This window comes from Pteronotus mesoamericanus, unplaced genomic scaffold (assembly GCF_021234165.1).
Source record: "Pteronotus mesoamericanus isolate MK-2021 breed Mesoamerican mustached bat unplaced genomic scaffold, CSHL_Meso_final contig_27, whole genome shotgun sequence".
NCBI lineage: Eukaryota > Metazoa > Chordata > Mammalia > Chiroptera > Mormoopidae > Pteronotus > Pteronotus mesoamericanus.
Genome location: NW_026555115.1, coordinates 7,409,446 through 7,435,723, shown reverse-complemented (window position 1 = coordinate 7,435,723; position 26,278 = coordinate 7,409,446). Strand labels below are relative to the sequence as shown.

At 47.4% G+C, this 26,278-nt stretch overlaps 1 protein-coding gene across 1 annotated transcript in view; it reads left to right on the top strand.

Annotated features, from left to right (window-relative positions):
• SCTR (secretin receptor) overlaps positions 1–26,278 on the top strand; it is a 71,328-nt gene that overhangs the window by 18,855 nt on the left and 26,195 nt on the right. Inside the window, 3 exon segments of the mRNA XM_054574920.1 lie at positions 13,599–13,706; positions 18,743–18,855; positions 25,980–26,077. Of these exon segments, the coding sequence (XP_054430895.1) occupies positions 13,599–13,706; positions 18,743–18,855; positions 25,980–26,077 (319 nt within the window).

Sequence of the window (26,278 nt, the reverse complement as noted above, 5' to 3'; positions counted from 1 at the left end):
AGTAATATTGTAATAACAATGTATGGTTTCAGATGGGTACTAAATTTATCAAGGGGATTACTTAATAAGGTATATAAATGTCTAATCACTATGATGTACACCTGAAACTAATATAATATTGTACCTCAACTGTAATTGAAAAATTTTTTAATTACTTAACAAAAGGAAACAAGAAAAAAATGTAAGTGGCTTATTTGGCAGGTGATTCCAAGAAAGCCAAGTAGGGGCGTGGCGAACTGAGGCAGAGAAGGAAAAGACATCTGTAGAATTTGCATTACCACTGTGGGCAATGGGAGTTTAATTTCCCTGGGGCACTTCAGGAGCCACATAGAACACACACCTGGGAGAGGTAAAGGAGCTGGCCTGCTTGTCCACCAGTTTCCACATCAGTTGGAACCTGGGGCTGCTTCTGGGGAGGGAATATTAATTAATTCCCTTGCACTTCCAGCCTACTGTGCTTGGGGCAAAGTGGCCTCCAGTGGCTGGGGAAAGCCCCCAGACAAAGGGATTTCCAAGCCAGCATTTGAAAGTGAGGTTGGTGTGTGCAGAAAAGGTAAAAAGTAAGGCGATATGAGCAGGGTCTGCTCCAGGAGCAGAAGGTGGAGAGGGGTGGGCATGTGTAAGGGCTGACAGAACATGGTGATGAATTTCCTCGGGGGTGAGGTGTGGGAGAGGTGGGTCCAGTAGACCCACAAGTGTTTGACCTCAACAACGGGAGGAAGGGGTGAGGGGAGACCAGGTTAGATGTGTGTAGTTGAGACTTCAGAGCAGGTCAGGCCTGGGGACTCTTCTGTCCATAAGGCAAACAGGCTGTGGTTGCCTCAGGTGAGGATGTCTGAATGTTGCAATGGGCTTTAGCCACTTCATCCATCTGCTGGCTGAGGGAAAGGGACAGGATAACTTCCTGCCATATTTTGACCCTTTCCTTCCTCTCTACTGGCTCTGGAAGCTATCTATAGGGAGCCAGACAATGGTCTTATGGTGCTCACTGGGGGCACCGCTGAGCCAGAGCCTCCTGATTTCCCAGGCTCTCCTGGGACCCCAGCAAATGTCTAGAACAGCAGACAGCAAGGCACCAACAAAGCCAGCCTTGGGTGCAGCAGAGCTGGCAACTGCCCTCTATCTGCATGTCCTCAAGATAAATGCTTAAAATTCCAATGACAGTGCATGGGGCCTTCATTCAGCCCTGAGAGATAAGGCCTAGAATGTCAAGCATTTGGGAGAAATGATGGTGAACTTAGTTTACACGGAGAGGTAAGGGGCATTTATTTAAAAATTATTATCTGAGGTGTTTAAAATGTCCCTTTGCTCTCCAGCGTTTCCAGCATGAAGTCCAGCTTTTTGCTCTGCAGACTACGTCAGGCCTCCAGACCAAACATTTCCACTTGGCTCAACCAAATTGCTTGTGATTTCCCATCTTGTGTCAGTTTCTCTCATGCCTCTGGGTCTTTGCATATGCTGATCCCTCTGCTACAACACCATTCTCTCTCCTTCACTCTGCCAAACACTCTCCCTTTCAGACTCCACCAGGAATGATTCCCTGAATGCTTGTAGCTCCACTGATCTAAATGGCCACCCTAACTCATACAGGACCTTCGGTTTCTCTCCTCCTGACACCTCTGTACTGCATTGTAGAGATGTGTTTGCTGGCCTGTCCCTGCCTACACACACTGTGTCACTCTCCTCTTCTTCCCCAGTGCATGACACAGGGCCTGCAAGACTAAGTACTCAGTGTGTGTTCGTTGACTGACTTACTGAGTGAATGAGTGAGTGCAGATCTTGACTGGGAACAGGGTAAGAGGAGAACACAAAAGAGAGCTGGCCCCAGGGAGAGAGTGGGAAATGAAGCAGAGCCTTTGAGGGTGCAAGGCTCCCATAAAGGATATGGCTGATCCCAAGCTTGCCTGATTTGTCAAAATGTAGCTGATGTGAACAGTGCAACCCATGTCACCCATGGAGGGATGCTCACCAGAGCCTGATCTGGGAGCAGAAAGACAAGCCCCTTGTTCTTCTGGGTCCTCCTGGAAAGGCTCTGCCTACCTTGCTCAGGCCTGAGGTGACTCCATTGGCTGAGGCCTCTGGCTCTACGTTCTGGGTTCCCTGATGTTCCTGTTGGGCTCCCTCAGTAAAAGGGTAGATTTGCTCCTGCAACCACAGAGGAAGGTGGTGTGGGCTGCTAGGCCACAGGCAGTCTGATCTGGTGAAATGAGGAAGCAGCAGGGGCTGAAACCTCAGTACTGCTGCTTCCTCTGCCCTCTTGGGTAAGAGACTTCACTCCTCTGCTCCTCAACTTGCCAATTTTAAAATGAGGATAATAATCTTATGAACTCATGAGGCTGTTGAGAATATGTGAAGGCAGGGCACTTCTGATGGCCTCTTTGCCCCAGCTCCTTGGTGCAATCCGGCTGACCTCTGCCATGGCTGGGCGGGGTCCATTTAGACCCCTGGGAGGCTCCTCCTGTGAACCACTTGCCCAGTCACCCTATGGATGCCACGCTCACATTTACAGTCCTTGGAGAAATTGTAAGCATGTCTGTGCCCAGGTGAACTCTGCTGGAGCAGGTCTGGTGACTTTTTTTCCCTAAGGCTCCTACATTGCCCTAATTGTGCATCCAGGGCTGAGACATTTCATGGGACCCCTGTACTGGTTCTGGCTCTCACTACCTGGGGAGATGTGGGTAAGGCCCTGAGCGCAACCCTCTCTTCTGGACTTCACTATCCTCATGTGAGAAAAGGGCTATGCTGGATTTGTAATACTTGAGACTGTCTGGCAAGGCTGAGGCAGTAGGTGAAAGGGTGGCCAGGCTGCGTGGCCCCCACCAATCCCCTATGTAGCTCAGGCCACTTGGATCTGCTTTGCATGTTGACCTTTTGCAGTTTTCATTTAGGAAAGAGGTCTGTTGCTTTGAAAACCTGGTTTAAAACCACCTGAGGCAGAGGACGTCTGAGGCCCTAGCCTGCTCGGAAGGCCTCAGGCCCGCTCTGCTGAGAGGTCAGTAAGCAGAGCCAAAGGTCCAGCGTGGCGTTCAGAACCGGTGTAGTGGATGAGGGGAAAATCCCCTCAAAGCTTGAGAAGAGGAAAAATTAAAAAGGGGCAGAGCCATGGGGGGTGGGCAAGTCCATGTTGTCTACCTCAGAATCAAGCTGCAAGCAGGGCTGAGGCTGAGGCCATCCAGATGCAGGCCCAGCCCTATAACCCAGGCCCTGCTGGCCATAGCGTCTTCTGAGGTCCCGGGCCTCCAATGCCCACAGCCCACAGGACCTTCATCCCAGACCAGGGCCTTTCCTGACACCCAAGGTAGGGAAGGGGTGGTGGGACTCTCTGTTGGGGGCACAGGGTTAATAGTTAAACTACATGGTCCTCCCTGGGGAGGAGGTTAATGTTTGAATGCTAGAGGAGTCACAGGAAATGCCACTCACAGAACTGTCACCAAGCCCAGCACACTTATCACAAATAAAAAATTAACTCTTCAGCTATTCCGGGTTATGTGGCCAAAGGCTTCCCAGCATTCATGGGAATGTTCCAGGGTCACCCTCATAGCTGCGTGTCCTGCTCTACCGGACTATTTATTGCTGTTTACAGAAGCTGATACCCCCTCAGAGCTGGCTAGTGGAAGGTCTTTGGCTCTCCCTAGGGAGAATGTTCCAGAGAGATGTTGTGGTGGCAGGGAAGGTGTGGGCTTGGCAGTCAGACAGACCTGGGCATGTGGGCTGTTGTCACGCAGAGGCTCTGTGACCTTTAGCAAGACACTGACCCTCTCTGGGCCTTAGTGTCCTCACCTTTTCTTCTTGTCTCTACTAGCTGGTTGCCCTCTCCCAGAGAACACAGGCAGGAGGGAATGGCTGGCTAATTTGCAGTCAACTTTTTCCAATGAGGTAGAATTCACATAAATTTAGCACAAGCAATTTAATGGCATTTAGTTAATTTTTAATTATGCTAAGCACAGTATGTCTCATTACATTTAATTTTTACAAGTGATTACCCAGTATTTTACTTTTTCATTTTATTAATGTGATTCAATCAATCTTTATTTGTGGTCAAATGTCATTTTCTGCTTTGTTTTTAAAAAGCAATTATTATTTAGATTTTGATATCAGTTGTATACTTGCAATTATTATAATGTTTTATGTTTTATTATCTGGGAGGATCTGTTAAACTATCCCATTCTGGAGGATTAACATATTTCTATAATTGTGTCAATATTCTGTATATGTTCTGGTGTAATAGTGCTAAATACATACACCGTTTAACAACAACAAAAAAGAGTAGACATTCACAAGCCATGTAACTACCACATTATCTAATTCCAAAACATTTTATCACCCCAAATAAAACCCCATACCCATTATGTAATCACCCTTATCCTACCCTCTCTCCTGGCCCTGGCAACCACTAATCTACTCTCTGTCTCTATGAATTTGCTGAGTTCAGACATTTCATAGAAATGGAATCATACCATATGTGACCTTTTGTGTCTGCCTTCTTCCATGAAACGTAATGTTTTCAACGTTGGTCCACAGTATTTTCATATGTGCTAGCTTTTAATGCATTTTTCTCTAACAAGCATTCCAAGTCCTTTCCTTGATTCTTTTACTGGCTCCTTATGGCTTTTGGCAGCCAAACACCCCTCCCTGCCCTTGGACATTCTCCACCCTTCATGTCTCCCTGCCCTTTCCTCAGCACAACTGATCTTGGCTCATTCTTCAGAAACAAGTAACTTGTGTCTGTAAAATATGTCAGACCTCTTTTTGTTTACTTCCTAAAACAACCTCTGCAGTAGGTACCATTATCTCCATTTCACAGATGAGGAAATTGAGGCTCAGAGAGACCCAGGATCACCCAGAGCTCAGTGTTTTGTCTCTAAACCCTGTGGTCTCACCCTCCCAAGAAGGGATTTGCTTTAGAAAAGGAGAGAGAGAAAGACTGACTGTCGATGCCAATCTTTAATTAGTGTGAGAGGCAGCATGAAACTAAGAGCTTAGGTCAGGTGAGGAAGAGTTCTCAGGGTGGATGAAGAGGATTCTGTGGGACAAGGAACAGTGTGTACAGTTCCTGGGAAGGGAAGGGCTCAGCATACAATGTTTAGAAACTCACCTCAAGCTGGCCTCCTGCACGGAGATCTGGCAGGCTGCCCCCAAAAGTAGCCTCAGCCTCAGGTTTGAAGGGTCTTTTATCTCATATAGTACAGACTCCATTCAACATCTCAAGCATTCCCCAGCCTCCTAATTCCATGACACTTTCTGCTTGAATACTTTGTGGCAGGGAACTCACTACTTCCAAGGCAGTTTATCCTGTGGAACAGTTTGTGGTTCTTGGTTTAAAGAGAAACACCCTCACCCCAGGCTCTTTAGCTGCTCCTTCTTTGCTGTACTTTTAATTGCCTTTGCCACTCTGGAATTTCAGTTTCTCCAGCCCCATCCTGACCACTTCTGTGTGAGGTCCAGCCATCACAAGGAGGGAAACACTTTTCCTAAGCTAAGTGCTATAGGTCAGGTCATTAGCATAGCTGAGGAAACCTCACCAGGTTGCCCTGTGGATGGCCTAGGGATGGGATTACAGGGGCGCTGAGAAGGGCAAGGGGTGGGGGTGCAATGAAGCTAGGAATCAGAGGTTGCGCAGGAGGTCCTCCTGAGCTACTGTGGGGTCTTTGGGAGAAAAAGGGGTGTGTGGAGGTGAGCAGGATCATGAAGGTGCCAGGGAGATGGATGTGGCAGCTCTAGGCAGAAGGAAAGAGTCAACATTGACCAAAGCAGAAGCTAGAGGAGGACACAAGGGGGCAACACAGGAGGAGCTTGGACTCCCTGGGGATCTCCATTCTCAGGCACAGTGAGCACAGGGGGCATGGAGGGCATGTGAAGGGGCTTTGGAGAGAACCTACTGCCCAATCCAGCACGATCCAGGGTGCCTGGCTTGATCCTGGCCCCATGTCACTGCAGCCTGACACTTTGCTCCTGAAATAGTCCCAGGTTATCATCAGGTCATCTGAGCTTATCTATAAATAAATAAAGGACTGCAGGATGGATGCTGCTCTGTGGGTGAATGCAGGGCAGATTTGCAGTACATGGAGGGCTGGCAGGCTGTATGCCAGGTACCAGGCCGGGTGGGGGATCTAGAGATTGGGCACTCTCCTGGGCACTGTCCTGTCTTTTCACTCTCCCAGCTCCCTCCACACTGCCAGACCTGCCTTGGGGCCACCTCTTCATCTCAGGGCCATGGTAGGAGAGAGGGAGCTGGTGTTACTGACAGCCCTGGGCCTAACCTAGTGCCAGGAGGGTCACAAGTATCAATGAAACCAATCTTTGTCCATAAACTCCAGTGGGCAAATACAGAACTTTCCCCATTTTCTTTAACTTTAATTCCAACCCTATTCTTTTGGGAATGCAGAAACCTACACCTTGGTATTTTCTGGATCCTCCCTACAGAGATTCACATGGCACCATTGCATCTAAGGGAGCTCATCCAGTCTTAAGCTTTGCTCCAGGGAGTGGTGGCTGACTGACCCTGTTTCAGGCCACATGGCCCCTTCTGAGCCTCACTGGAGGCAGAGGCTCTGCAGGGCTGTCTGTGTCCTGCTTATCTAGACATGACCTCATAACCCCCTTGCCTCTGGACTATTCCACCATCCAGGCGAGCAGACAGCAGGGCACTCTGTCTCTTTCTGGAACCTTCTATGTCCTCCTCATCACTTCCCCTCCCTGTCTCCCTAGTCTGAGGAAAGTCTTGCTCCTTTTCTGTTTTCTCCCAAGCATAGTGACTGCACCAGAATTTCTCTTCATTCCCCTCCAGGAGCCTTCGGAATTGCAAGCCAGGAAGATTGTAGGTATTGCTGCCACCCTCTGAGACTGTGAACCAGTAATCTGAAGAGGAAGGATAGAAATAAGGGGGGAGGAAATATATCAGGAGAAAAAAAAGGCAAAGTTTTATTGCATTGAAAAATATTGCATTGCACACACAAATCATTTAATTTTCACTAAAATCCTGGAGGTATTATTATGCCCATTTTATAGATGAGGAAACTAAGGCTCACAGAGGTTAAGTGACAGGCCCAAGGTACACTGAGGTCCAAAGCTCACCCTATCTCCACCATACCACCTACCTCAAGACAGTATCCCATGCTGTCCAATTGGGCCACAGGCACTTGGGAGTACCTCTGCTCCCCCAGGTGGCATTTGCGGTCCAATGTCTCTTCTTGTTTTCCCCTTTAAACTTCCCCAGCCTTTTATCCCATGCCCTCCAGCCGGCAGTCAGTGAGGACAGTGACCATCAGAAATGGCGGAGGGCTGGGAGGCATGCCCCTCACCTGCCCTTTGCTCTGCCCACCCACATGGCAGCTAATTTGTATCTATTTCAGCCCTGCCTTTCCAGTTGAAGGAAGCCTTTCCTAGTGGCTCAGGAACAGTGGCCCTGTTTACAAAGCTCTCTCATCCCTTCTCTCACTGAATTGCCCTCACCCCCAGCTCAGGTGACCAGCTTTGCCACTGTGGACCTAAAATTACCAGGATCCCACAGTGACCCGAATCCTTCGATTTGCGCCTCCCCTGAGAGAGCTCTCGGGGGAGGCTAGGACAGGATACCCGCCCACCCTCGCCCAACCCAGAGCAGGACCCTGGTGGACCCTGAGGTCCCCCACTCACACTGGAGCACAGGTGGTCCCTTCAAGGAGCCAGAGGCCACACAGACCACCCGGCTCCCTGGCCATAATCCCCCCAGCCCAGCTGCATCATGCACCACCTGTACTGGGATTTCCTGAATAATTTTTTCTTTTAAAATAATTGACTTTGTTTTTTCATTGGGCTGTACACGGGGGGACACCCAAAACCCAGAACTTATTTATAAAAAAAATTATGTGCTTATTCTTATATGTTTAAACTTCAAACGTTATATGTTTAAACTTTAAACCCCATTTGATGCAATGCACCTATCAAGACTTTTTTCCACTGCTCAAAACAGTTTTTTGAACTCAGTGATTTTGATACCTTTTAGTGCTTCTGCCATTTTTTCCCCCTCTTCCAAGTTGGCAAAATGTCCCCCTTTGAGGACTTTTTTCCATCTGGGGAAACAGAAAAAAGTTGCTTGGGGCGAGGCTGGGTAAATAGGGAGGGTGGGGCATGGATGTCATGTCGTTTTCGGTCAAAAACTGCTGAACACTCAGCGGGGCATGAGCAGGTGCCCTCCTAGATCACCCATCATGAAATGGGCAAATGCGTTGAAAGGTTCTTCAAAAAAATTTACTGAAGCCCAGCGCAGCCTGTCACAACAATGCCAGCTGATACACCGATGCAGATGGGTTCCTAGAAGACTCACGTAGCAGGGGAAGCCTGTCCTATAAGGGGCCCACCCTCCAGAACATAATTCCATTTTGGGGGGCTCCCCCCTTGTACATTAGGTCTTAGACTAATCTGTCCTGTATAACTGCAACTTTGTGCTGTTTGACTAACCTCTTCCCATTTCTCACATCATTCTACTCTCTACTTCTATAAGTTTGATTTCTTTTGGATTCCACAGATGAGTGAGACCACTTAGTGTTTGTCTTTCTGTATCTGGCCATTTCATTTAACACACTCGTAATGTCCTCCAGGTTCATCCACATTAACACAAATGGCCAGATTTCTTTCTTTTTTACAGATGAGTAATATTTTATTGTCATTTTCTTTATCCGTTCATCCTTCAATGGACATTTAGGTTGTTTTCATATCTTGGATGTTGTGCGTAATGATGCAATGAACATAGGGGTAGAAATATCTCTTTGAGATGCATGTACTTATTTCATTTCCTTTGGATAAATACTCAGAAGTGGAGGTGCTGGATCATATAACAGTTCTGTTTTATTTTTTGAGGAACCTCCATGTGTTTTCCATAGTCGCTGTACCAGCTTACAGTCCCACCAGCAGTACACAAGGGTTCCCTTTTATCCAACTAACTTTTTTTCCTAACTTAACCTCATCCTAAATAGTAGCTATAAAATCACAATGTGATATGTTAGTTCTATAACTTTTTAATACATATTAAAAATTCTTTTAAAAATATGTAACTATTAAGACCTGGCCAGATGGCTCAGTTGGCTGGAGCATCTTGCACACAAAAATATTGTGGGTTTGATCCCCAGTTGGGGTGAGTATGGGAGGCAAACAATCGATGCTTTTCTCTCACATCGATGTTTCTCTCCACCACCCCCCTTCTAAAACCAACAAAACATATCCTCAGGTGAGGATTTTGGAAAATGCTTATAAAAATGTGTAGCCATTAAAATTAAAAGTGTTTTACCATGTACCTGCTAAAAGTGCACACCACCTGCTCCTTGCACGGTGGGCACCTGGGTCTGTTCCAATGTCTTCCATGACTAGACAGTGAAGGTGAGGCTGGGAGAGAGTGTGGCCATTGTCACAATGCTCAGGACATGAACAATCTGTGTGGAGTTAGGATCGGGGTCTGCTCCCGCCAAGGGTCAGCCTAGAAGGTGGGGTCTCAGCTCCACCATTATAAGTTCCATCAGCCTGCACATGTGACTTAACTCTTGGAGCCTGGGTTTCCTCATCTTTGCTGTGGGATAGTGATCCTGTCTAACCCCTACGGGCTTCACGGTGTCTGATGCTTGTCCAGAACAGGCCCGGACGGCCCTTTCCCTGACCTTTTCTCTCTGCATACCTGGTATGAAGGGCATGGCAGTGAATCAGCTGGCAGGGGAACCCCACAGGGGAGCCTGCTCCCCTTTCTTCTTCATGTCTCATCATCAGCCACTTCCACCCTGCCTTTTGCCAGTACCAGGCCAGTGCCCCTGTGGGACCAGCCTGACATGACCCAGGTCAGGTAGCCTGCCAGATGCCCTGGCACCCTCCCCATCTGTCTGGCCAGCCAGACATGGGTTGTCCAGCCTCATGGCCTGGAGCCGTGGGCCAGTGTCCTGACTGACCTGGTCACCTCAGCCCTGAAACCATTTCTCCCAAAGTGAGAAAAGAGGCTCCTGCATTTTTTTTTTTTTTTTACTGTCAGAAAGGGCCCCCACTACCGCAATACAAGAGATGCAGCTGAGCTGGCAGGGAGGCCGTGCTCTGAATCAGGCATCTGCCACCACGCTGACATCTCTGCAGAAAGAGGGTAGATGAAGGGCCAGCCGTGTCCTCCAGGCTTCAGATGCTGGAATAGCTCTGAATGTAGAGATACAGTGGATCATCTGGAAAGGGTCCTCCCAGGACCATGTCACCATACCAAAGGCATCTAGGAAGGGCGGAGTCACCTGGGGGCCTGTGAGCTCCAGGACACCCGGCTCAGGCCTGGCAAGCAGTGTCCAGAGCTGGAATCGGAACAACCAGTAATCCCAACAGTGGTGGAGTTCTAGGGGAGCTCAAGATAGGGAGAAGCTGGAGCCCCTCCTTGTTCAGGGCTTACTGTGAGAGTTGAGTGAAGGTTCAGGAATATCCGAGGGGCTTCTCCTCTCCCACATTCCTCAAAGGACACAGACACATGGTCCTTTTGTTCCATTCATGTTTTGACAGTCCTATGGGAGCCATGCCCAAATCCTGCTCTCTGTGCCATGGTCTCTCCCCTCCATTTCCCGCGCCAGGGCCACAGCCTGTCCTGTCATACCCCGGCTGCCTTACCTCCAGGGCCCCCAGCTGTACACCCTGATCTCAGGCCTGTCCTCCTGAGTCCTCCTGTCCTCCCTTCCTCCCCCATTTCCTCCCTCTCTCTCCTCCCTCCAGGGGCTGGTTCTACTGCCAGGTCACACCTACCTTCACCTTTTGAACTCACCAGTCCCCTTCCTGCATCCTCCCAGCCCCACACCCTGTTTCCTCTCCACCTCCTGGCCTCTCCCCATCAACCTTAGCCCGGCTCCAGTGGGGGTTGGTGCCACCTAGAGACGGAACAAGTGGGCAGAACCTGTGAGGTGGTACCATGCAGTGTGGCTGGACAGTCCTGGTCTCCATTTCCTGGCTTTGTGGGTCCAGGCACACACTATCTGCACTGCTGTGGATTAAATGAGCTCCTATGTATAAAGCACAGGGTGACCCCTGCTAGCACCCAACCAGAGCTGGCAGGTAGAGGACTGGAAGGCCAGTACCTTAACATGGAATTTAGAAGTCAAGTGTCACTCCCATGTTTGCTGAGTGACTATTGCAGGTGCAGGTTCTTGCTCCCATGGGCTCTCTGCCCAAGGGCGGGCAGCTGTCTGCACCCTGGCACCAGGTGGAGCTGCCCACGGACAGTGACCTCCCTGGTTCTAGTGAGGCTGCCTCTCTCACTGTCTCAGATTTGCCCCTGGGAGCCAACAGTGGGTCTGAGTCCAGAAATAGGGTCCCGCACTATGGGGAGGAGGGAGAAGCAGTGGGGAGGTTCTCAAAGCAGGGTCTGATGACCACAGACAGCAGCATCTCTAGGGAGTTCTTACAAAGCAGATTCCTGGGTCTCAGAATGACTGAGTTAGAATCTCTTGGGGTGCAGCCTAGGGATCTGCATGCTTACAGTGCTCCTGGGTGATCTCTGATGTATGCTGGAAGATCAGCCCCTCTGCAGTGGGACAGATCACCAGGGAACTTCACTTAGAGGGCACGCAGCTCTCAGAAGGCTATTGATGCGCTGAGCTTGGTTGTATTCACACCAGAAAAGAAACTCTTACTGTTTACAAAAGCTGGGAATTTCCCCTCTGGGTACAGACCACACCCATCTCCTGTCCTTGGAGCTAAAAACTGCCCTGCAATCCAGAGGCCCCAGCCTGGCCCAGCTTTCCCACGCCAGGATGAACCAGGGAGGAGCCTAAGAGGACAGATGGGAGGGAGCTGCTTTTCATCTGCATCCACTGAGTGGGGGTTGACCTCCTCTTGACAACCTCAGAAGCAAGGCATTCATTTCCCCCAGGAGACAAGAGAAACTGGGCTAGGGCAGCTACGGGGTAGTGAGGCAGGACTGGAACCCACATCTATGGGACTTCAGAGACCGGGCTCTTTCTGAAGGTCCTGGGCTCGAGGATGGGGAGGTCTGTGCTCTCTTCCCCCAAACCAGATGAGGGGCGATTCTTCTCACCTCATGAGCATCACCTCAGCTCTAATTCTGGCCCCCTTTATACCTCTCCACGTGATGTTTTCTCAGGTGGCATGGGTCCCCAGAAGCCTGTCACAGGGAGCAGTTTCCTTGGGGTTTTTTCCTTGGGATCAATTTTGGGAGAATCAGTGGTTGGTTATGTTAAATTATAATTTTTTAAAGAGAGTATAATCATAATTTGCATTCATATATAAAGTGAATACCTGCCAAACATTGTATTTAATTAATGAGAGGACCATTAAGATGTTACCACTGGTTCATGGGAGAATTCAAAGTACCTGACATATAGGGCTGAATGGTAAAATGAATTTACAAATAGATGCAAAACTAGCTGAATTCATTTTCATGCTTATGGGCAAAAATCATTTGCATTGCTATCGGTTACCTACAATTTACAGAGTTGCATAGTAGTTTAAGGACAATAAAAGTCCCCAAGATGATAAAATCCTGACCACGCAGATAATTCAGAAGACTGGCTTAGACAGTGCCTTGTTTTTCATTGAAGACACGAGTGGTTTTTTGTTTTGTTTTGTTTTGTTTTGTTTTAATTCATTTCAGAGTCTGTCAGTTACCAGAAGTAGGCAACAAATGTGCCTGTGAGCTTTCTGGCAGCCAAGTCAAAGAGGGAACAGCCTCCAGATTCAGTGTCTCTAAGGACAGATATGGGGTACTTTTTCACCGAACTTTCAGCTTCTCATTGCATTGAGACCAGGTTCTTCTTCCAGGAGGGGGCCTCGTAAAGGGGACCCAGTGAGCTGGAAAGCAGTGTCCCCAAAGATAGTTCTAGTACAAATGCAGTAGCCATGCTGGCGTAGCTGCTTCCAAAGGCCAGGACAGTGGCCCCCAAAGTGTGGTCCCAGGCCAGTAGCATCAACCTCACCTGGGAACCTGTTAGAAATGCAAATTCCCAGGTTCTACCAAGACTCTTGCAGGTGGGGCTCTGCTATCTGTCTATCAATAAGCCTTGTGGATGATTCTGATGCAAGCTGAAATTTGAGAACCATGGGGCAAGGCTTCTCAACCTTGCAATCACTTAGAATTACCTGAAAAGTTTTGACACAATATCTTGCCTGGAACCCATCCAAGACCAGTTAAGACAGGATCGCTGGATGTAGGGCCCAGCTATGTGTGTTTTTAAAGCTCTCCATAAGTTTCTACTGTGCAGCCAGGATGAGGCCCACTGCCACTGTCATTTAATGCAAGCTGAGGGCAAGAGGTATCTCTGCTCTAGAGAAATCCAGACCTGCACTTGATAGGCTTGTGTATGAGATAATATATCTTCCTTCCTTCCTTCCTTCCTTCCTTCCTTCCTTCCTTCCTTCCTTCCTTCCTTCCTTCCTTCCTTCCTTCCTTCCCTCCGTCTTCCTTCCTCCCTCAACACTGAGCACTTACTCTATAGATGGCAGAATCCAAGGCTCCAAGGATGAAAAGGCAATACCTTATGGGAGCTCTTGGCAGGTGAGGGTGTTGGGAATAATGACAGGGCACTGGGGGGTGGCCCTTCTTTCTTCCAAGAGGTCCACACTCCATCCTTGTCTGATGTTGTTGTTCTCCTTGGCAGGCTGCAAGGGACTGTGGGACAACATGAGCTGCTGGCCCTCGTCTGAGCTGGGACAGACTGTGGAAATGGAATGTCCACAATTCTTCCGGGTGCTCACGGGCAAAAACGGTAACCATCCAGTCCAAAGGGCCCAGCTGAGAGGCTATGGAGTGGCCTCTGAGTGGGGCCTCAGCCTGGACCCATGAGGCCAAAGAATCTTCTCTGGGGACAAGTAATGAATAAAATGATGGGGGTGGGGTCCTCGTTAGGGACCGCAAAACTTGCTTGGGAGGTGTGGGGTGGGCTTTCTTAATTCCAGGCAGGGAAGTGAGGAGGTTGTCTCAGGGGATGCTCAGGGACTAACACTGGCTAAAGGTCTATATGTGCCAGGCATTTAGGAATCACAAAACCCCTGCAAATCACACACCTTTTCTCCCTGCACTTCACTCAGCAAAGAATAACAATAACAGGGACTAAGGTGGGGGGTGGGGGGCAGGTAGCAGTTTGCCTAAGGTTCACAGCTAGGAGATGGAGAAACTAGGATTCTAACCCAGATTTCTCTGACTTCAGAATTGGTGCTCTACTTGAGGCCATGGTCAAGGTGGGCCTACGGTCCCACAGTGTGGGTGTCCCTGGGTAGAGGCTAGTAGTTTCATGGCCTTTAGCGCCTTCACTTAGTGGGCTCATTTAAAGTCTAAAGCCCAGCCTGGTCCTTCGACCCCTCTCCCCTCTTCCATGCAGGGCAGGAAAAGCTGGCCTATGGGGCCCTTACCAAAAATGAACCAAAAATAATTTAGCACTAAAACCTATGGTCTTCCAAAGTCAAGAAACAATGACCGGCATAGACCAAGACTGTGCAGCATGGGAGAGGTGTGTAAATTTTTCCCACCATTATTCTCTAGTACACATGAGTGTGTACACATACACAGATCTGGGGAACATGCTGCTGTAGCTGTTTTCCTCTCAGCCTCACCTGATGCCCCAGAATACAAAAATTGGAGGGGACTAGAGAGTCCGGTTTGAATCCCACCCCTTCATTCACTGCTCAGATAATGCTAGCTGCTGAAACAGACTATTCCCCAAATCTTGAAGCCTACATCCAGCACCTGTCTTCCAAAGAGTCCAAAACAGGTGCTTCTGATGAGCAAGAAGCTCTTTTCTCCATGGTGATTCTGGCATCCAGGCACCTTCCTGCTGTGGTGTCAGCACACAGCTTTCAGACCGGTGAAGGGAAAGGACCCAGGGGATCAGCCAGGGGAGATTTGAAGGACTGGGCCTGAAAGTGATACCACTTCTGCCCGTGTTGCTTCTGCCAGAACTCAGTCATATGGTGACTCCTAAGTGCAAGGGATGTGGGGAAATGGGGTCCTGCTCAGTACTAGTCTCTACCTCTGGGCCCAAGTTCCTCAAATTGTCTCTGGGTTTCAATTTCCTCACCTGTAAAATGGGACAATAAATAATACCAGTCCTTTAAGGCTGGGCTTGGAAATAAATTTTAAATATTTTCCTTTGTTTCTTCTCTCCCTCTCGTACCCTTTCTCATCCTTTCTTTCTACCCCCAAGTACACCCACATGCACACACACACCAACAAACTTATCTACAGTCTTTATCTCCTGGCATGATTCTTCCATGTCTGTCTTTGGGGTCTGTGGAGCTTGGAAAACAGCAAATTAATTCAGGCATGACTGACTTTGAGTAATTTGCTGGTCAAGTGCAAGGCCAGAGCCAGGCCCGGGCCTCGGACTCCCCAGCCAGTGCTCCCCCTGGCTGGCCAAGTTTTCCCGTTGGAAGGACTGGAAGCTCTCCTCTTTTCCAAGCGCTCTCCTCACAGCCTGCTTCAGAGCCACTGCACCTCTGCCTCCCCCCACCACCATCCCCGCTGCTCTTCTGTGAAGAGGTCACATGGAGCTGTGCTCATGGCCACATCCCTCCCCAAACAATTGCTTGAACCCCTGCCTGCCTCATTAACTAGAATCCAGCTGTCTCCTTCTTGTGGTTCCTCAATCCTTTCATTGCTCAAGACCCACTGGGGGTCACCCAGGGGTGCAGTTCCAGGTCTGCATGCTATAGGGGACAAATCTGGGGGTCCTGTGCCAATCTCTGCTGCAGTTTCTTCTTGCTGCCACCTGGTGTCACTGTGGATCCACAGGGCCCTCCTGCATGGCTATACTGAGGCTTTGCCTGCTGAGTGCTAGGCCCAGACCCCCAGTGGGGTGGGAGTAGGGGTAGCCTCACTTTGGGGAGGCTACTCAGCTCAAATCCAGCCCCAGGCTCGAGGCACCAGCCAGTCTGGGAGCACAGGTCAGGATCAGTCCAGCCTCCCACCAGAAGTCATCCTCCCACCGCTGCCTCATTCCACCTGAGGCCTGCACAGATCCCAGCCCCTCTGTGTCCTCTCAGGAGAGAGGGCCTCCCCACCCCAAGGCTCCAGAACACTAGGGAGGAGCACTAGTGTTCTGGAGCCTTCTTTTAGTAAGAAGAAACTAATAATAAATTAATTCTATCTCAGGGCACCCACTACATGAGCCCACACCGGATGGGTGTCCGTGTGACACGGGAAACTGCAGACTGGATTCTGCCTCAGATATTTCTCTGTGTGTGCCAGGGTCTAGAATGTTTCCTCTAGGATGCATTCCTTTGATTGTTAAAGAAACAATAAAACTGGTCTTCCCAAGTTTCTTATTAAAAAATCACACTTCCCAAGTGGTGTCAGGCCTTGGTCCTCTTTCCTTCTGCCTTAGTGGGGATTGGAGCCTTAAAGCAATAGACGTTTCTAACCTGATTAGGGTCCTGGAGCCTCCTGATAATCAGATGAGAGCTTTGGATTGCACATATACATGTGCACATAAACATTCACTGTGCTTTCAGAGGCCCTTGAGCTGTACATTGGCCTGAACCTGGGTAAGGATGCTTACCTCTTAGGTATTAAACATAGGGGAAGTAGGTGGGGTTGAAGGGACTCCCAAGAGAGCTCAGCCCTTATCTCCTCTGCAGCTCTGCTGAGGGCCTGGCCAGCAAAGGGCACTACCTCATTAGTTGCTCTGGACACCTGGCCCGGATCATACACAGCGTCTGTCTTGGGAATCCTGCTGGGTCAGTGAGGAGAGGATCCCAAACAGGCTGCCCACTGGCTGTGGTCACACGGTGTCTGACAACTGGTTCTGGGCTTCACAGAATTTGTATTCTCTTAACTCATCTTCCCATCTAACTGGCCTAAATTTGACCACCATTTTTTCCTGTCTGACAACCTAGCTCCCTTGACCTGGCTTCCACCCATTTCCTAAATTCCAAGACTCCAAGCCCCTCCAATCCTGGTCTATTTTAGAAAGACCCAAAGCAGGAGGGAGTAGCACTGTGGTGCCCATTCTGTGCGTGGCACCAGCCTGGGCAATTTCTATGTGCCATCATGTTTCCTGCTCAGTTATGCAATGAGAGTGATCACTCATTTGACACAGAAAAGTGATGCACCTAAGGTCACGGGGTGACCAAGAGGCAATGCTGGGTTTCAAACTCAGATCTGGCTGGTATTAAAACTATGCTCCAGACCTCATGAACGTTCATAGGCTGGGCAGGCCTAGCACCCAAAAGCCATGGTCTCCTGTTGCTAGAAGCTGCCCCTGGGTCTGTAGGGAGAGGGCCAGGCAGGAAGGCAGTACAGTTATGGAACCTGTCCTAGCTCAGCACTGTTGTCCAATTCCGAGCCTTAGCCTTCTCATCTGTAAAATAGGCCTGCAGCACACCCCTCACTGGGGCCCTATGAAGATTAGATTAGAATCTACACGTTAGCATAATGTTTGGTTCTAGAAATGACAGCCATATTTCTCTAGCTCCATGGAAGCCCTAAAAACTGTGAGCCAATGACCCAGACCCTGGGGCTCGTCAAGAAGAGCATGCCAGGCCAGCTGGGGTGGTGAAGAAGCCCCTGGAGAGGGTGCAGAGTAGAGCAAAAGCAGTGGCAGGGCTACTATCAGCTCCCGGCATCCCTGCAACACCCAGAGCAGCCAGACCCAAGACCAGAACTCAGCTCTGCTTGGCTGCCCGGAGTAGCGGATACAGCTGAGTCAGTCATTCCCACAAGGGAAATGCTTCCTTGTGGCTCCCCAAGACTTCCTTCCTGGCTGGCAATGCCCCCTTTCCAGTCTTCGGACTCCTGCCCTACAAGCTCCCCATGAGCAAGCTCTCCCTTCTTCTCCCTAGAGATCTTAGAACAGGCTCTTTATCCCCATTCATTTGCTTCTCTAGAAATGTTTGGTGAGCAAGTGCTCTGGGCAGGCCCCGGGGGGCCCTCAGAAACTCATCTGCTGGGAAGACAGGGAAGCCCATGCCACCCTTTGTGAGGGCACAGGACATAGCCTGTGCTGGAGGTGTGGGGCAGAGAACGCCAAAAAGGCAACAAAGGCACATCAGCCTGAGGGGGTGGAGGGGAAGTCCCTCCTTGGGCATTGAGGGACGTTGGAGCTGAGTTTGGGGCCTGCGAAGGGAAGGGCATAGGTGTGGGGTGTAATTGGATAGGGGCCTAAGAGAGCCCTGGAGCAGGGCTGGGCCCCAGGAAGTAGCAAGGTGGGGTAGGGAACAGCTACACTGGAAGTTCTGCTGTGGCCTGGCCATTGGGGGCCTGGGGTCTGGCTGGGATGATTGAGTACTGCGGCATGAGTGAGTCAGCCTCACTCGTCTATGGAGCCCTGGTGTGTGGCACAGTAGGGTGTGAGGTGTGGGTGAGGTGGTGGGAGGAAGACAGGCTGTGACTGGAGGCTGTGAGGGAGCGTTTGTTCAGGGACAGCCTTGTTTGTAAATTGATGTGTTAAGGATCAGCAGGTCTGTCTGTGTGTCTTTCTGTCTGTCTGTCTGTCTCTCTCTCTCTCTCTCTCTCTCTCTCACACACACACACACATACACATCCTAGGTCTTTGCCCCTCCTAAGCCCATCTGCCTACTTGCCTTTCCTACTGCTTTTCCTGACTGACTGATTGACTTACCTATTCTTTAAGGATTAATTATTGAGCCAATTGGGAGCTGACTATGTGGTTCAGAGAAAGGCAGCTGGGGACAAAGTGACAGATGGAAGCTCCAGGATGCCCCTGATGCACTGTTGAAGGCACCCAAAAGGCCCAGTCATCTGTCCCTGGTCCCCATCACTCACACAGAGCACACTTGGCACCCACAGGTTACATGTTCCGAAACTGCACACAGGGCGGCTGGTCAGAAACCTTCCCCAGGCCTGACCTGGCCTGTGGTGTTAATGTGAACGATTTGTCCAACGAGACCAACCAGAAGCGGGTAAGACTGACTTCCTTCTTCCCTGGGAGTGTGGGGGAGTGGGGGAGGGGACGGGGAGGAGGGTCCTGCAGAGCTAAAGGTCCCTGGCTGAGGATAGAGTCAGAGCAGGGCCAAGGACAGGTGAGCTGAGGGCTGCCCCTCCCACCCACTTTTCTCCTTCTTATCACCTGGGGTCCAGTGGACCTGCTTCACCGCCCTGGCCTATCAACCCAAAGATGGTGGTCATGAAGACCATGGCACAGAGTGGACTGCCATATGCCACAGTGATACTGGGGGTGATTTAATCATGAAAACAAAAGAGAAATGATGTGGTGGCTAAGTGCTCAGAGCCAGGCGGGTGGGTCTCAGCACTGACCTGTGACCTTGCTCGGGGTAGAGAGGACTTCACTTCTCTGTGCCTCAGTTTATTCATCAGGGAAATGGGGTTAATAATAGTTCAGACCTCACAGGCTTGCCAAGAGAACTAAATGAGTTAATCCATAGAAGTGTTGAGAACGGTGCCTGGTGAAAGTCAGCGCTCAATCAATGTTTGGACTCAATCAAAGGAGAGAGCCCAGCCAACCACAGGGCAATCCTGGTTTGAGGGAGGACACTGTGAGCCATTGGATGAACTTCTTCAGGTGCCTCTGAAGTGGCTATCAGTTTCAGAGAACCCTTCCCTCGTCACTTTTTCTAATTGACGCGTATGCATCCTTCAAAATTTCACTCCAGCCCATCAACTCCAGAAACCCCTTTCTTCCTGTCCTCCCAGAAAGGGCTCCAGCTATTACCTCCATGTTATATGAAATCATCAGCTTATGCCATGTGCGTTGATCTCTCTCACTAAAATATGAACTTTTCAGAGGCATCCATTCACTCAACAAACATTTATTGAGCATCTGCTGTGGGCAAAGCAGGGGTCTAAGCATGTAGATACAGCAGTGACAAGTCAAAAAGGACCATTTCCAGGCCCCCATTGCCCAGTACAATGCCTGGCACCTATAAGATGCCCAACAAAAGTCCATTGTTGGACTGAATATCTACAGTACCACATTCCAGCTGCTTAATACACAATGGCATTCAATCCTCAAAAGCATTCAGTGTAAGTCTATTATTTTCTTCATTTTGCAGATGAGGAAACTGAGGCTCAAAGGGGTTAAGGAAAATGCTTAGAAAGTAATGGAAGCAAATCTGGAAGAGCATTCTGCACCCCTATGTTCTTTGCAGCATTGCTAATAATATCCAAGACATGGAAACAACTTAAGTGTCCATCTATAGATGAATGGATAAAGAAATTGTGGCACAAATATACAATGGAATGTCACTGAGCCACAAAAAGAAGAAAATCCTGCCATGTGCAACAACATGGATGGACCTTGAGGACATTATGCTAAGTGAAATAAATAAGACAGATAAAGACAGATACTGTGTGATCCCTCTTATATGTAGAATCAAAAAAAAAAAAAAAAGCCAAAACCAACAAACCCTAAAACCAAACTCATAGCAAAAGAGATCAGATTAGTGGTTACCAGAGGTGGGAATGGGATAGGAAGAATTGGATGAAGGTGGTCAAAAGGTACAAAATTTCAATTACAAGATAAATAAGTACTAAGGATATAATGTACAATGTGATGATAATAGTTAACACTACTGTGTGGTATATATAAAAGTTACTAAAAGAGTAAATCCTAGGAGTTCTCCTCACAAGAAAAAAACCCATTTCTCTCTCTCTCTCTTTTTTTGTATCTATGTAAAATGATAGATGTTAACTAAATTTATTCTGGTATAATTTCACAATATATGTAAGTCAAGTCATGACGCTGTATACCTTAAACTTATATATTGACACATGTCAATGATATCTCAATAAAACTGGGAAAGAATGTTGAGGGGGAAAAAAAGAAAGTCATGGAGGCAGAATTCAAACCAAGTGTTAACTCCAAAAGGAGCCAGTGCTCCCCCTCTAACTCCTGTCGCTGTCTCACAGAGATATGTGCCCCCTGGGAGGTGCACTTTTAGCTGTCCCATGAGCTAACCTCCCCAGTTACGATGGACAAGCTTGCATCTCCCCTGGAGAGTGGGATGGGGTCATGTAGAAGCATGAAGGGGGGAGTAGCAGAATTAAGGAGAGAGAATGTAGCTGAGAGGCAGACCACACCCCTTCTGAATTTTTTCTAAGACTCCTCTGTAGCCAATCAGTCTTGCTCTATATGAAGGTGTTTGATTAGGGGATCAATATGGAGAATGGAGTTTCTTTCCTTCCAGGTCTTGTCATCCGGTTGGAGAAACACACATGAATGAGGTCTTCAGATCTGGTCTGAGTGAGTTAGTTTAATCACGAGACTCAACAAGAATTGATCAGTGGGTACATACGGTGTTGGTGGTGTGGTGGGTGGGTTCTGACCTTTGCTATCATCAACTCATATGAAGACAGGGGCTTATGGATGTCACATTCATAAAATCCATAAAATTAAGAGCAGACATTCTTATGATGGGTGGCAGGCTCGAGGTTCAAAAGAATGCTTTGAGCTGCAAATAACAGAAATTTCCAACTGGCTTAATAAGCAAATTTGGGTCATAGACCTGAGGGTGCAGAGAACAGTGTCAGGGCTGCTTGGTGAGGCGATCCTGCAAAGCTGCCAAGGACCAGGTCCTTTCCACCTCTCCTCCTGCTATCCTGGCACTTCTTTCCAAAGCTGGCACCTCTCTCACTGTAAGATGACTCCGTTGTTGACTACCATGCCTGCTTGTCGGGGAGGACGGAAAGCCTGACTTCCTACAGCCCCTTCCTAGAGCAAGTAAGCTTTTTTACCCAAACTCCCAGCAAGGCTGTCCAAACATCTCATTGGTCCAAAGTGACTTGAACCTTCCCACCACTGACCATCCCTGGAAGAGGGGTGGGGTACATGATTGGCTTATGCCAGCAGTTCTCTAAGTTTTTAGCTTTAGGGCCTTTTTTTTTTCCCCAAGCAGACTTATTTTTGTTGTCTTTTGATTTCAATTCTAAACCAAAAGAAAGGAATTTTTAGTTTGATGGCTAGAACCCTAATGGAATTCCCCACCCCCAACAAAGAGATGGATAAGGAAATATTAGATAGAAACTCTTATCATAAAATTTCCAGAGCATAACATTAAAGCTCACTGGTGATTAAGGATTTCTATGGTTAGTCACTGGTAAGAAAATTTACTTTCTGCACAATACAGCTGGATTCAGCTTTATTTACTGATGAATTTAGTTTTAACTTGCTTCCTCCTCTCTGATTTTGATTTCTTCCTTTTTATCTTATTTTTTAAGATTTTTAAAATTGCTATTCTATTCCAGTTGTCCCAATTTCCCCCCTTTGCCCTCCTCTGCCATTCCCACCCCTATCCTTTTACATTTTTAAGAATTATTGAGGACCCCAAAGAGATTTTGTTTTTGTGAGTAATGTCTACTGAAACCACACATGAGAACTTTTGGCTTAATCAACTGAGAAAGAATGAGCCCAGGGCCCTAACCTTGATATTTATGACAAGGTTGAAACTGTGAAATCCCTACACAAGGAGCTAAAATTAACTAAGATAAATACAAAATTTGAACTTACCTAAGAAAATTATTGTCCAAAAAATAGTGGAGAGGGAACCTACCTTGGCTTCAGCTCACATAAAAAAATGTAAAGTCCCTAAAATTGGAAGGGTTTCAGACGATGTGATTCACACTGGTCCCTAAATGCTGGTCCACAAATTGGCACAAATGTTGTCTTTTATTCTGAGATTTGAATTATCCTATTCATTATTGTTGTATTATTTTTTCTTTTAATCAAACGATGGCGAAAGTCTGAATTAGTTGGTTTTCCTTCAGCTTCCTAATTTAGCACACGTATCTCTTATTGACAAATATTAATGACAAAATAGACTCAGGTTGGCAGAAAGACTGTATCAGAGGTTAGCAAACTATAGCCCTTGGGCCATATCTGGCCTACCACCTGCTTTTGCAGATAAAGTTTTATTGAAACACAGCCACTCCCATTTCCACTACAAGGGCAGAATTAAAAGAGATCTTATGGCACCCAGAGCCTATGATACTTACTATCTGTCCCTTTTTCTGATGACAACAATCTAGAGGTGGCCTTGTCAGGATACGAAGCAGAGAGCTAGGTAACTTGACCCATGACAGACAGCAGTGAGGCTTGGGGACCCCGAGTCCCCTGGGGGTCACTGCACATTGTAATCATGAAGAGCAGGGGCACTGAGGTTCCATCAGGCCTCCAGGAAACAGGGCTCTTTCTGGGTCAGACCTTAAAGACACAGAGCAGGACCAGGTCTGCCTGGAAGCTGGCCCATGTGTCCTGGGGATCAGATGGCAGACAATGACCCCAACCACAGGAGAGTACAGAATACTACGCCTAAACTCCGTACTGTTGCCTGTGCCTCCTCATGCTGCCATAGGCTGGCTCAAACTGCCCCTGAACTGAGAGCTGCAAAACCAGGTGTCCCTGGGAGTGAGGCCAACACCCACAGCTATGGGGCTCCTGTTGGTCCTCTGATATTTTGACATTTCACTGCTCTTTGATGTCCCAAAGTCTAGGAACTATTAATCTGATGCAACCTACTGTCCTTTTGTCTCTCCACCTTGTTTCCTGTAAGGTGGCTCCTTGCTCCTGGGATTCTAGTCACATCAGTTGGGAAGATAAATGTCACAAAGCAGCCTATCCTGTCAAAGATCACCTCTTGCTGTCAGAAAATTTTTGGTCAGTTTGAGTCAAGTCTATTTTCTGGTACCTTCTTTTCCCCATTGGAGCTCACACACTAGGTCTAAACTCTACTTCCATATGTCAATTGGCCTTAGGAATACTTTTCGACCCTAAGTTTGTTTTTTCCTCTGGGTATAATGTACACAGTTTATTCTTCCACTCTTAAGATGACATGATCAGCCTTCTCCAGAAATGTTCCAGTTATTTAATGCGCCTCTTAAAATAACATGCCCAGAACTGGACCAAATACTCCAAATGTCTCAAAGTGGCCAGTTACCCCACAGTGCTCCACTATGTAACTGAGAGAAGGCTTAGTCTTTTCTAGCAGCTACCTCATATCTCATACTTCATACCATCATCTTACACAATAGTTTCACACCACTGACTCATGTTCAAGGGTGGGTGATGGGGGTGAAAGGTGGAGGTGGGGAAAAATCATGTGCACTGTGTGTCTTCAAAGTGCTAGCCATTGTCTAGATACTGTTCCTGATACCTTATTTGTTCTTTCAATAAGCCTGCTAGGTAGATACTATCCCCATTTTGCAGATGGTGAATCTGAGGCTCAGAGAAGTTAAATAATTTTCCCAAGGTCACACAACTGGTGAGTAACAGTCATGGATTTGGAACCTGTGTCTCTTGGCTCTGATGCCTGTATTCTTTTTGTGGAGTACACTTCCTTAACACTATGAAGTGTTGGCCATTCTGACCTCAAAGTCATTTTCATATGAAGAGCTGTCACCCAGTCTGGTTTCCCCACCAGTATTACTCCTGTGCCCATTTTCTTTTTAAATTAATTACCCTTTTCTTCTGGTTACAAAGTAGTACTTACCCACTGTAGAAAAATGAAAAGTGTAGGAAATACAAGTGAACATAACAATGCTATCCACAAACTTATCATCCAAAGTTAATCAGTATTAACATCTAACACATCTCCTTACAGTCTTGTTTCTATGCATGTATGAGATTGAACTACATGAGATGGCCCATATATAATCATTTTTGATCTACAAAAAGGGGCACTTTCATATATTTCAAAAAAACACTCGTTTTTTACAGGTACTATAGTGAGAATCATAGTTTACATGTAAAATTTGTGTTCTGCCTTTTACTTAACATTACATTCTTAGCATTTCCTGACATTCTTTCAAATTCTTGGAAACAGTATTTTAATGTGCCCTAACATTAAAATCATTTGGATTTAAAATAATTTGTTAACTGTTCTTCTGTTGTTGGACATATGAGTGTTTTTCATCACAAATAGTTCTGTGATAAACATCTTTATATGTAAAGATACTTTTATATTTTTGATTAATTCCTAAAGGTAGAAGAGGGGGTCAAAAGGACTGCTTATTGCAAAAGTTCTTACTTTCTGGAGAGACTGAACCAATTTTCATTTCACTATGCCCTCATTGGAATAGAATATTAGCTTCAAATATTTGTTAATTTGCTTGGTTAAAAAAATGGCATAGCATTATTGTTTTAATTTTCATTTCCTTGATTTTTTTAAGACTGTTGTCCAATTTACTTTTTGAACCTAAATCCAGGTCTTTACATTTCTCTCTCTATGTCAAACTATTGTATTCCATTGAGATCTTCTTGAATCAAAGATGAACCAAGAGTATGAAGTGGCTGCTTGGCTGCATTCATAGGAGTGCAGTGTGTAGATCAAGGGAGGTGATGGTCCCCCTCTACTTCTCCCTGGTTAGAAGATTCATCTGGAGCTGCTCAGCTATCCAGTTCTGAGTGTTTTATTTAAGAAGGACATTGACAAATAGAAGAACATTAATTGAGCAAAATGGTGAAGGATTATAGAAGGAGAGTAAAGACACAGGGAACTTTTATGCTGAGAAGATAAGAGACAGATTGGAGACAGGCTACATTAAAAATGACAGGCCTCTCTGTTATATCTTCATAACTTTTTGGTACATCTAAAACTATTCCAAAATGAAAAATTTATTTTTAAAAAATAAAGACAGACCTTAGTTACAAGACTAATTCAGTTTATTTTAAGTAGCTCCAGAAACAGAAAGAACCAATTAGTGCAATTTATAAGGTAATAGATTTTAGCATCACGTCTAATCTAAAAAAATATCTAGTATTTTCACTGCTGTACACTGAATGATTTCCTCGAAAGACAATGAGCACCTCATCCCTGGAGGTATTCAAGCAAAACATTTAAATTCAGGGTGATGTGAGAGGGACATAAGTTTGAGTTGGCATCAGATGATCCCCAAGATCTTATCCAAACCCAAGAAGTTATGATTCTATGAACTGGTGTCCTTGGGACGTGAACAGCATAGCAGTCTGAGTTGAAGGGGTTCAAGCAGGCTGGAAAGCAGGTCCTCTCTGAGGAAGAAAAGTAGAGAGCCAGCCAGGCAGGCAGGTGGGAATGACACATGCTTCTCTCTGCAGCACCAGTACCTGCTGAAGCTGAAGGTCGTGTATACCGTGGGCTATAGCTCTTCCCTGGTGATGCTCCTGGTTGCCCTCAGCATCCTCTGTTCTTTCCGGTGAGAACATGCTGCCAGCTCTCACTCTCCCCAGCCTTTTCTGGATGCAGACTTTGCATCTTTTTTAACTGATTAGGCCAAAGAGGGAAGGTCTGGGTGGGCTACTCTGTCACCTCTTGATCTAAAGCTTATCTGTAGCAGAAGTTCCTGTGACTGAACTTTCTGTGAAGTTTCTGTGGCCTTGTTCATTCATTTATTCAT